The following is a 12,308-nucleotide window of genomic DNA, read 5'->3' as shown; positions in this document are numbered from 1 at the left end:
GAAGTGTATTTTTTTTGTTCAGTGTTTTGAGAGGGAACCTCACATCTGTCTTCAGCCTCCGCACAGCTCAGCTCCTGCCTCCTTCCATCATTTCCCTACTAGGAAAAAAGAAACCAATCCCAAGTGGATTTTCCTTCCGAGCTGAACCCAACCCCAGTTTCTAATTCTGAGCCGTTGCAGAGCTAAAACAAATAATCACAAGGGGATGAAAAAAAAAAAAGACAAATTGTGGGGGGAAAAAAGGACAGAAAAATTTGTATATTTCCTGTTGAAAAAAGTAAAAAACCCAAACCAACCAACAGCCCTTTGTGTGGCTGGTATTTTGAACTGATGAAGTCCTCACCGAGCTGTGTGCTTGGTCCCTCGACACCTCCCTCGCAGCGCAGATGCCCGTGTGCAGCAAGAGCCGGGGCGGTGGAGGCCATCCACACTCCCCAGCCAGCCGATCACGTGTCAGGCGCTTGGAAGCAGACCCAGGTCCTTCCCCCAGCGCGGTCGCTCCTTCCACCACGCTCCAGAGAGCCATCGCGTGCAAGGAGGGCTCCCAGCGCTTCGCCTCAGGCCCCGCTGGCACACGCGCCCCTACCTGCAGGCGCACGGGCGCGGGGAGGCTCTGCTGGCTCTCAGCGTGAAGACGGCCCACAGTGCGGGTAAGGAGCGCGGTTCACTCAGCGAGGATTTCCTCGGTCTCGCTGAAAGGCTGAGGAATGTCTAACGCTAACTACATCCAGATGTGCCTACTTGGCAGCCCGCTGCCGAGACATTACCGAGGGGACGCAGGATCAGCACTATCAAATAGGATGTAAGTGTCTGTTATGTATGTTTGATCAGGGTGGGGTGGGGAGAGTTCTGCAGTGAACAGTGGGAACTGGAAACTGTGCTTACCGCTCTCCTTTTCCCCCAGCCTGCGGCTTCTCTTTTAGCCTTGTGGCTCTTGCAATGTTGTTACACGCAGTAACCCCAACAGGGATTGTTAACATGCAGCAGGGCCGGCTGCAGGCTCCGAACACGCAGTCGTCAGCCCTGCTGCATCTGTCTTACTTCCCGAAGAAATTTCTTTGAGTGTTTAAGTTGTTTCTATGGGAGAAAGTTTGGGGCTTCTTTAGAGAATGGCTCCAGTGCTGCAAGATGGGGTTTCTTCCCAACCACAAACATGTTTCAGTGGTGGTGTGTTATATTTACAAGCAGCTCCTCAGAAAAAGAACATGAATCTTTCTCCTGTGTTACTCTGTTGTATGCTTGCTGCAAAACATGGTAATTTTCAGGCTCTTTAATGCTGCATAAAGAGAAGGAAAAAAATTCAGATCCAGTGAAATGGGCAGTTACCGATCACATATTTTAACAGCTTTTAGGCAGATTCTGGTCAATTTATGCCTTAAGTATCATCTTGAAATTAGTGGGGGAAGTCAGCACATACTCCCTTTCACATTCACCTCTGGGTGTAACAATGCATCTGTGCTGATGTGCTGAAATTGCTGGGGTTTAGGGCTCATCAGGCAAATCATTTATCAGATCAGAAGAGGGTTTGGGAGATGAGCAGGCACTGCAGCCCAGGGAAAGGAGGGCAGTTGTTTCAGTGGGGCTGTTTCTCATCCCTTCATGAGTCTGCAAGGTTTTATTCTCCACTTGGGGCCAGGAGGGCATGAGAATTTGCAAGAAAGAGGCAGGTTCCTTGCCTTTGGCTGCTCCAGGAGGGGCCTGGCACATCAAAGCACTTGGGTTGCCAACTGAGCTGCTGAGCTCTCTGTAATTCTGAAAATCAGACCACTTACACACAAATCTACATCTGTATTTAGGAAAGCACCTCTCAAGGTTGCTAAGCCTGTGCAAGATAATTGTGCTTTGCCTTCTCCTACCTCACAGGAGGCTGAATGCTCTCACGGTGCTGTGAGCAGGAGCTGGAGGTTTGGCTGTTTGCTGTGGCTCACCCGGCGTGCCCAGCAACACCATCCCACACAGGCACTGCCTCAACAACGTGTCCAGCCCCGCAAGGGCCAGGGAAGCATCCCACACTGCTTAAATGCAGCAGAGCTTCAGCCTCCAAACTGCGCCACGTGTACAGGAGTGACTTATCAGCAGGGCAACAGGAGGAGCGGTGCAGGCAACCAATGTCTGTCAGAGGTTGTGGCGACAGTTGTGCAGGCAGCCCAGGGCCATCGGGGTTCCTGTGCGCAACTCTGCTGTCTTCTGCCATGGTACCACACAATTCCGCACCAGGGATTCTGTCTTCTGGCACGGTACCACACGATTCTGCAGCAGGGGTTGTGCCTTCTGCTATGGTACCACACGATCCCCTGCAAGGATGGTGCCTTCTGCCATGGTACCACACGATCCCCTGCAAGGATGGTGCCTTCTGCCACGGTATCACGCAAGTCCCCACTGGGAATGGTGCAAAGTGCTTTCACCCCTGTAGGTGAGAGCAGACATCTTAGCATCCATCACCCGCCCCTGCCCAGCAACTCTGCAGCTTGTCTCCATTACACTTTGTAATTCATAAAAGTTCGCAGACTGGGGTGAAAGCTAACCGGAGGCAACCACAGTGGCCATTTGCAAGGAGTTATCTAATGCGTGACTGGCTTGCAAAGGCGAGGCTGGCAGCACCGACAGGAGAGGCTGCAACAAAACGGGACCAACCAGTGGGAAACTGAGGAAACTGTGTGTTGTAGGACTGGGGCAAGCTGAGCGATAAATTAGGCACCCTGTCCTCTGACAGCATGGATCTCATCCATCCGTTTACACTGGCCTGAAAAGTAGCTCTGATGAGAAAGCTGGAAATGGTGTTTGGCGTAGGGTCTGCATTTTTATTACGTGCTTGTGCAGTTCTTCAATGAACAGAGCTTTTGCTTCCAGGTGATGCAGTACAAATAGCAGCAGCAGTGACTCTGTGCCAGTGAGATGCGCTGGGGCTGGAGCTGCTGCGATGGTGGCTGTGGCCAGCAACGTCTGAGTGGTGACACGGGGTGTGGATGAGCACCACGAGCCTCTGCCCTTTGCACTGCAGGCGCTTGGCTCTGGCTCACAATTACAGCTCCTGGGAAAGCTCTCTTCAGACACTGAGCTAATTAAATCCTACAGCTCTTCTCAGTTTGTTTGTAGACTTCAAATCTTCTAAGCAGCTGAACAAGATGGGCTTTTTTTTTCTGATAAGGCGCCTTCACGGTTGTTTTGGTTACTTCATTTTTCTGGGGCTTTGCACTATCCAACATGCCAAAAGGCATCTCTTGTTTTTCAGCCTGCTTGGCCTTCTAGACAGGAAGGTCAAATTGTTCAGCATGGCTTTGTGATCCTATGGCTACAAGTGAGACCTCTTCACAAACAACCTGTAATGCAGAAGAGGAAACTGTCCAACACCAAAGCTATTTGAAGCACCAGCTTTGATAAGGTTAACTTTACCTGGGGGAAAATAAAACAAAAAAAGAAAAAAAAATCAAACAAACCTAAAAAAACCCCATGCAGGGTTAGAATAAAAAACTTCTAACATGACATCTAGACACAGAAATGAAAAAGGACTTCTTCCCCTAATCAAACATACAGAGCTGTTTTTCTCCTTCAAACAATCCAAAACCAGGTGAAATGGTTAAACCCAAGTTGTTTAATGCATGTTTTTGCATGTGGGGCAGAACTAACCCAGCACTGGACGCTGACACATTTCCCTGTGGGTATCTCAATGAGCCCAGACACCCATGCAATGCAAAAAGGTGAAGTTTTGCCTGCACAAGACCCATATTGAGCTAGCTCAGCTGAGAATTTGAAACCTTTGCCTCAGTGCTTCGGTAAAGGAAGGATGGCCAGCCCAGTGTGGCTTGAGAGTACAAAACAAGTGATCCTCATGAAAAATAGAGTGCTACTTGTGTCTGCAATACACGTAAACCAAAGTCGTATGGACACAGAAATCAAACACTGCCCCGACGCTCAGGGGGCTCAGAGGATGGAACCAAACAGAAGTTGGTAAGAAGATGGATACCAGAGCTTCAGGAGATGTAGACTGCCTGGTGTCAGCATCCTGGGGTGGTGGGAAAAGGCTGATCTGCGCATGTCTATTTTGGACAGTCCCAGCTGCAGGATGGGCACAAAGTACATTGTCAGGGTTGCTGGTGGCTTCTTGAACTGCGTCAGGAGGAGGTGGTGGAGGAACAGCAGCACAAGGCGAGGAGGGGCATCTGATCTTGAGTTGCCTGTTCAGTGAATCAAAATGGGGCAGGAAAGGGATACGTGCCGAGACCTCCCCGCTGCCAGCCAGAGCCGGGGTCTCAGCTTCCAGTATGTGGTGTCCCAAATCGACTTTGTTCTTGTGAAATGTGTTCAACCAACACGAAATGCAAACAAGTACCCAAAACCCCAAGTGTTGCTTCAAAGTAACCTCCCCATCCCTAATTTTCCAAGTTCCCCTGAAGACTGCAAAAAACTCATTGAACACACCACTGCTGGATCCACAACACTTTCATCAGCTAATTTTACGGAGAAACAGATAAGAAATCTCCATCAGCAGCTACAGCTGCACATATTGTGTGGTCCAGACAACATATGGAACCCCTCCACTGCTCAGCCCAAACGTACTAGTGGCAGCTCCGGGTTCAGGAGCAAGGAGGGGAGACAGGAGGGAGCTGGAAACATATTGCATGCAGTGGGGCAGCAAGCTGATCCAGGGACAATCCACACCCTCCTGTGAGCCGAGCTGGGATGAGTGTCCGGCAGAGCTTGCTGCTGTGTTTCGTACGCTCTTGCTCAGCATACAAATTTTCAGCTTGCCTCACTGTCACAGCTGCTTTTCCTGAGGCTGGGTGGGTTGAATAACCACTCACCAAAGCACAAAGCAACATGCCAGAAGCACCAAGGCTTTTTGACTGAATTCAGGGACAGGATCCAGAGGCTTTTCCCCACTTGGGCCCATGTGAACAGACATGCCAAGTGATGGGGATGGAACAGCTGCTGCAAAAGAAGGAAGTTTCCAGGATGAGCTCAAGGCTTCACATCATTCAACTAGGAATGAGGGATTAGCAACCTAGAAAAAAAAAATCATCATTTAACTACTCTCATTGCAGCACTCCTTGGCTGTATTTCAGAATCGTCCTCTCAAATAAATGAAAACCAGGCAAAGGACTGGGCCCTCTGCCCGAGCGCACAACAGCGCAGGTCAGATTCCCTGCCTGGGTGCTCATCAGGGTCTGACCCCTTCCAGCTTTCCAGCATTTTATTGCCTCCTGGGCCATGCAGGCTGTGGACCCCTTGGTCCTTCCAGCACATTCCCTGTGTACAGGCTCCCCAAGTTGCCTCCTCAAGGCTATGAGACCTCTCAGCCTCTTCCTACAGCCCGGCTCAGCCCTCTAACATCGCTGGTGCTTGCAGCCCAGCTGCACTCGTGGTCCCCGACCTTCTCGCCTAATCCCACCACTGTACAGAATTTCACTGTCCTATCCGGACCTGCTCGAGCTGGTCCTCAAAATCCGTACTGCAGCCGTCCCTGGGTAGCCAACACAAAGATGGACAACTGCCCATTTTTTCAAGTGTGGAGGGCATGGGAGGCAGCCCAAATAGCTCAGCCCGCATTGCCCGAGGCACAGAGTGATGCAGCAGTTTTATAACCCCAGCTCCATCTCACAGGCTGGAGACCCCCCGGGTGGAATAGGAAGCAGAGGCAGTCTGCCTTGGATGCAGACACACACCGAGATGCTGTGCTGAGAAACCCTCTGCTGTGCTCACATCTCTCTTGTTTGGCGTCAAATTTTTTCTGCCTGCTTTGATAGCCCTGTAATTCCTCACCCCTCCTCCTCACAGTGTTTAGGGAGATGAATAATCTTTTTGGCTGCAGGACATACCAGAGTGTCTGCCAGAATCATCCATCCCTCTGAACCTGAGAACAGGACATCTTTTCCCACACTGACTTCCATGGGCAGAGCTCATACCCGTGTAATAAATTGAGGACAATTCCTTCAAAAGAAGGAAATATCTAACAAAGACTTGAAAAGCCATATAATTCAATCAAGGAATCACTTCAAGGGCTGGCAACTTGTTTTGGAAATGAGATGTCTATATACAGCAACAAACTGTTTTATTTCAGCATGGAAGTTGCTGTTTCAGATTCTTTTCTTTCAATAAATGAAAACACAGAAGAAAGGCTAGGCTATCAGCCCAGGTTTGTAACAATTCAGGGTTTTTCTTGGCTTTTCTAGGGGTACTTACTGCCAGATTCTGAGATGCTGTCAGAATCGATCTGTAAGCCATGGAAATTATGAGTTTCATGTCACATACATTTTATTCCAAACCCTTGTCTATAAAATTAAACACAGGAAAGAGCCAGGACTTTCATCCAGCTCCTTAATTATCATCTGGAGCCTGTCGACTGAGATAAGATCAAACTTTTGCATAGCAAAGGAACAAAAAATGTGCTTTAACAGTGGAGAAAGAGATGAGCCTTTACAAAGAGCCTCAGTGAAGATACACAAACATCCCAACGCTATCAGGATCCGTCCTGCCAGGGGCTGCACATCTCCGACTTGCCTCAGAGATCACCCACACAGAGTTGCATAGCACATCAATAAAGCTTAAACCATCACAACAGAAGGAGTAAAATGTGCCAATTTCAGTTCTTAGGAGCTTTTTGAGACAGGCTCCCTATTTTAGGGAATCTCAATAGCACCCAGCAAAAATTCTTGCTCATGATGGGCAGGAGAGAGACAGACTCTTCCTCCTTAGCAGATCCAGTCCAGCAGCATGTTTTGTGTGGATGGGACCAGCCCTTCATACCCTCAGAGCATCTGGAAAAGTATTGAAGGCAACGTGAGAGAAAGCCTTCTGGGAACCACATCTTGACAGATAAAGAATGATTTAACACCAAACTGAAACATAGCAGGTTGTTGCAAAGCACTGCAATCAGGACTTGCCAAGGGTAATTTGCCTACTACAGATCAAAAATGTAAACTAACATCCTATATGTATTAGAAGAGTCTGTTTCACCAGGCTGAAAAGAGTTATGAGCCAAGTCACGCAGCAGAAGAAGTAGAAACAGAAAACAGCTTCTAATTAGTATAAGCACTTTGACAACAATTTATGAGAGATCAGAGAAAATTCTAAAATCCTGCTATCAATATCAAAGTTACGCTGGTTAAAACCTCTGCCTAGCCTAGGAGAGAAGTTAAAGGTACCGTAAAAAAAGCCAAGAAAACAGAGAAAAACCCAGCAATTTCTAAGAGAGGCCAGGAAATGGTGAGAAAAGCAGCGTGAAGAAAAAATCATGGTCATCAGGACAAGGAAGAAGTGATTTTGAATCCACTGGGAATGCAGAAAGTTTTAGGAAGGCACAGATAAGCGATTTGCTAAAATAAAGTTTTCAGTAATACTGGAGACAAAGCAGGCAAGGTCAGTAAATATTTTGGAGCTGCATTTGGGAAAAAGATAGCTGACAGCACAACGTGATGAAATATTCTCCATTTCAACAGCAACTTGGAGATGCACTTAATCAGTAATGAAAATGCGAAATATTTTAAAATATTGTCCAAGTGATGTGCACGTAAGAATTTTTAAGGGGCTGGGCAAAAAATCAACTGGTTTATTAATTTTGATTTTTCATTGGTCTTGAAAAATTACCTGCAGACTCTGTGGACACAATGTTTTGCCATCCCAGAAGCCAGATGTATCCTGCACTGCACCAAAAGCAGTGAGACCAGCAGGGAAAGGGATAGGATTCTGCCCCTTTACCCCACCCTCATGAGACCTCACCTGAAGTCCTGTGCTCAGTTCTGGAGTTCTCAGTAAAGGGAAGACATGGAGTTGGAGCGAGTCCAGAGGAGGCCACGGAAATGATCTGAGGGCGGGAGCACCTCCTGTACAAGGACAGACAGACAGTTGTTCATCCTGGAGAAGAGAAGGTTGCGGGGAGACCTTAGAGCAGTTTCCAAGACTGAAAGGGGCTCCAAGAAAGCTGGGGAGGGGCTCTGGATCGGGGAGTGCAGGGACAGGATGAGGGGGAACAGTTTTCAGCTGAAAGAGGGGAGATTGAGATGAGATCTTAGGAAGAAATGTTTCCCTGTGAGGGTGGGGAGGCCCTGGCCCAGGTTGCCCAGAGCAGTGGTGGCTGCCCCATCCCTGGAGGGGTTCCAGGCCAGGTTGGATGGGGCTGGAGCCCCTTATCCAGTGGGAGGTGTCCCTGCCTGTGTCAGGGGGTGGGACTGGGTGGGCTTTAATGTTCCTTCCAACCCAAACCATTCTCTGATTCTGTGATTCTATGAGGACTACAGACTCGGTCTAATTTTGAGCTTTGAAAAGATAATTAAGATAATTTTATAGCTGATAAAAAATAGATGGTTAACGAACAGCTAGTTGGTGATACAACCCATAAGAGTGAAAAAGGATTTGCTAAAAAAGGATATCACTGAACTAAAGATGATCCTGTTTTAAGCCATAATCATGTTAAATAACAACTTTCTTACCAAGCTCGTAGGTGCCCTTTAGGTGCTTGAGTCACTAATGTGGCTACGGGGCTCCACTGGAGGCTGAGCATGTGTGTGCTGATAGGCTGACAATGCTGAAAACTGTGAACTGCAGGAATAAACCATGTAGGAAGCCACAAGCCCTGGCTCCTCCACCCTTTTCAGTCCTCAATAAGGAGTGTTCCTTAAGTGAAGACAGACCGACGTCTGTCAACCTGGCATCTTGTGATCAAGAAGTTTTTGGGTAAGATGGTCTCAGCTAATTCGAGACAGACAACTACAATCCCTTCAAAGGCAGCTTCTGCTAATACAGTACAGCCAAGAGAGAGCTGTAAATCACATCTGAATGCAAAACATTACCAGTGGGTTATGTAAGAACAGTTATTTGTACTTGTGGGAGGATTTTTGGGTAAAGCTAAACTTTTAGGAACGTGCTCCCTGCTAACAACCATAGGGATTACGATTGTCACCTGCTTTCTCCAGAAGCAACTGTCAGGTCTCCTCTGTCCAACTGTGTTGTCAGACATTGTGGGGAACCGCACTGCTGCGTCGACAGTGGCGATTGTAAAAGGATTTGCCTTTGTCCCAGCTCCAAACACTTGACCACCCCTTCCTCTGAACTATGGTTGCATGATACTTTCTGCCTTCTCACTACTCTCTCATTATTATCTTTTTTTTTTTATCGGCAGATGAAGAACTGATCAGATGAAACAGAAGATCTCAAGGCAAAGTGTAAGTGAGGAATCAAATCTTGTGTTTCAAAAGTCAGTCTCATCTCTCTCATATGACTAAAACACTCCTAACACTAGGCTGTCCCTTGCTTCTGTTTATTGGGATTTATTTGCCCACCTCTTACTTTGGGTGGTATAGCAGAGGCAAAGCACCTGTGCCTCTTCTAACCTTATTAATGGAAGTTATTTACAATGGTTCAATATTTTATCAACATTACTGGCAGGGAAAAGGTCCTACGTGCACTCAAGAGTGTGCCTAATGTATTAATTTTGAAGGCACAAATCACAGCTGGTTCTGTGATGAGAGCTGGCTCTGTGCGCAGGGAACCGCCAGGGACACGCTGCCGCTCAGCAGTCTGCCCTTCAACAGCCGGGTCCATGCCTTCCAGTTCTGGCTCAAAAAGGGTAAAAGCAGCAAGAAACAGTTACCAACTTGGGGGGCAGGAAGGAAATCTAATTATTTGTGGAAGAACAGCATTGTTTATGATTTTCCACCTATTTTTCCCAAAGCAGTGAAATCTCTGAAATAGCCAAACATGTTCAGCAGAGGGGGATGTGGGAGAAAGGGTTGACTCTACATTGTGCTTAGAGGGTGGTTTCCAGGGTGATAGATGATGACCTGGTGACTTAACAAACCAAGTCACAGAGCCAGAGCACCAGAATCAGTGTTAACGTTTGCAATCCCTGTGCTTTTTGGGAAGTTCCTTCACGTGTCTCCATGTTTGTATGAGTAACATGCACTTTACTGCTATTTCTTTAAACGGTGTTTCAGTTCTTCTTGCCTGTGTGCTTCAAAGGTGCCGAATCCTCACTGCTGACACACCGTGTGTTTATTTACAGATGGACATTAGTTACAGGCAGCTCAAACTCAGCTTTTAACAGTCCCAGAAACACTGTGGAGACAATGAGAGTTCGGCTCAAAGGTGACGCGATCTGTACCCTTGTCCTGCTGGTAGCACTTTGCTCTTTACTCTACTCCCAACTGGAACATTTAGTCCCAATTGGAAACAAGGAACCAACACAGAAGAAGCCTTCAGTAGCATTAAAAATATCCTCTGACTCCACAGCACCTTGGAGACTGATGCCAGCAGAGGCAACGGTACCCAGATCCCAAGTAACTCCTATTGTTAGACGAACAGAAGTGGCTAAAAACAGGGTCCAAACCACAACTCCATCCCTGCTGACTGATTCTGCCTTTAACTTCAAGCGCTATCTCCTGGACAAGGATAACAGGAACTTCAAACTCCTCATTAACCAGCCCAAGAAATGCAGGAAAACACCTGGAGGTCCCTTTCTGCTCATTGCTATCAAATCGGTAGTTGAAGACTTTGACAGACGTGAGATTGTCCGGAAAACTTGGGGCAGGGAGGGTTTGGTGAACGGGGAGCAGATCCAGCGAGTGTTCCTCCTGGGAACACCAAAGAATAGGACAGTGCTGGCAACATGGGAGACCCTGATCCGTCAGGAGAGTCAGACATACCGGGACATTTTACTCTGGGACTTCATGGACACTTTCTTCAACCTGACCCTGAAGGAGATCCACTTCCTGAACTGGGCCGCTGAATTCTGCCACAATGTGAAATTTATTTTTAAAGGTGATGCCGATGTTTTTGTTAATGTTGAGAACATTGTTGACTTCCTTAAGAGGCATGACCCCTCTGAGGACCTGTTCGTTGGGGACATAATCTACAATGCCCACCCTATCCGTGTTCGAAAAAGCAAATACTATATCCCAGAGACCATGTATGGGCTGAGCATGTATCCAGCCTATGCAGGAGGAGGAGGGTTTTTGCTGTCCAGCCACACCATGAGGAAGCTCACCAGGGCTTGCAGAGATGTGGAACTCTTCCCTATCGATGATGTCTTTTTGGGCATGTGCTTACAGAGAATCAACCTCAAACCTGTTTTGCATGAAGGATTCAAGACCTTTGGCATCATCAAGCCTTCTGCTGCCCCACACCTACAGACGTTTGACCCCTGTTTTTACAAAGATCTCATGGTGGTTCACAGTCTGAAAGTTGCTGAGATCTGGCTAATGTGGAACCTGCTCCACAGCCCACGTCTTTCCTGTACTCAGAAGAAGCAAGTGAAGAAACCTTTCCAGTGGAAAAAGAAAGTTCAAACAACACAGGCAACACCCCTAAGATAATGCAGGCAGACCACAGCAGAAACACATAGAAAACCAGATGAGAAAGGGAACCTAGAACTGTTTGCAACCAAGTGAACAGACTTTAGAAGGGCAGTATTTCAGCACATTGTTAAGAGAAGATGACAAACTATTGCAGAAATTTGCCAAAATTCCACATTTGCACACATATACTGTGTAGTTCCTTCTCCATTAATGAGCCCTCATAATCATAACAATATCTTTAATTTATTATTATTTATTAGAATTGTAGTAGTGCTTAGTGGGCCAATGTATAAAAACAGTGCAAAAATGCAGTCCTCGGAAATATTTCAGCATTGCTAGAAACGTGAGAAATGAAATAAGATGGAGGGTAAGAGATGATGCCAAGAAACACAGGGATCCATGACTTGGGCTCACTGAGAAATGGCTCGACTACACTGTAACCAAAGGCAATCAAGCCACATTAGCGTGCACTCAAATAAAATCTATGCTTTCTGGTTGGCTTTCTGTCACCCTCATAAGAGGAGAAGAGAAGCACAACAGCTACTGAAACAGGGTCCTATTCATTGCAGATAGAATGAACGACAAGAAAACAAACTGGAGGTTGAAGCTGGTCCAGCAAAGGGCAGGTAAGTAGATAACTGGGAACAGACAGACTTCCAAAGCGCCTTCAGAGAAAAAACAAAGTGTGAGTTGATCTCTGCAAGTCTTGGCTTTTCTTTATTCATAGCAACTCCTCAGTTCAAACATCTGCTCCATTAATGCACTCAAGAGTCAGAGGACCAGTTTTGGTGTTTCCATATGCTCAGGCTTTCTACACTATGCTGACAGGCAATCAGTGAAAACTCAAAGTCATCCAACAGCATCTGGTCTCTCTCACCATCTAATCCAGATCTTCAGAAGCTTTGCCGCTGGAAAGATCCTCTGGCCTTCGCTCACGAGGGTAAAACCACAGAGAGATGCTCCTTGTGTCACAGTTGGGAGATCCATCAAGTCAAAGGACAACTTGTCAGTGGGCTGGGC

General features: G+C 47.2%; 1 protein-coding gene across 4 annotated transcripts; it reads left to right on the top strand.

The window, feature by feature from the left end:
* The first annotated feature begins 317 nt into the window (after positions 1-317).
* B3GNT9 (UDP-GlcNAc:betaGal beta-1,3-N-acetylglucosaminyltransferase 9) lies at positions 318-11,311 on the top strand. Of its 4 annotated transcripts, XM_054078487.1 has the most exons (4): positions 321-650; positions 732-802; positions 9,116-9,158; positions 9,998-11,311. In XM_054078487.1, exon 4 carries the CDS (start codon positions 10,062-10,064, stop codon positions 11,304-11,306), a length of 1,245 nt encoding a protein of 414 aa, XP_053934462.1. In that variant the 5' UTR covers positions 321-650; positions 732-802; positions 9,116-9,158; positions 9,998-10,061; the 3' UTR covers positions 11,307-11,311. The 4 variants fall into 4 exon arrangements, with proteins under 4 accessions (XP_009555420.2, XP_053934462.1, XP_053934464.1 ...); XM_054078489.1 differs by lacking the exon at positions 732-802; XM_054078486.1 differs by having other exon boundaries at positions 321-802.
* Positions 11,312-12,308: the final 997 nt, after the last annotated feature.

This window comes from Cuculus canorus, chromosome 13 (assembly GCF_017976375.1).
Source record: "Cuculus canorus isolate bCucCan1 chromosome 13, bCucCan1.pri, whole genome shotgun sequence".
Classification (NCBI taxonomy): domain Eukaryota; kingdom Metazoa; phylum Chordata; class Aves; order Cuculiformes; family Cuculidae; genus Cuculus; species Cuculus canorus.
This window is presented reverse-complemented; position numbering and strand designations above follow the sequence as displayed.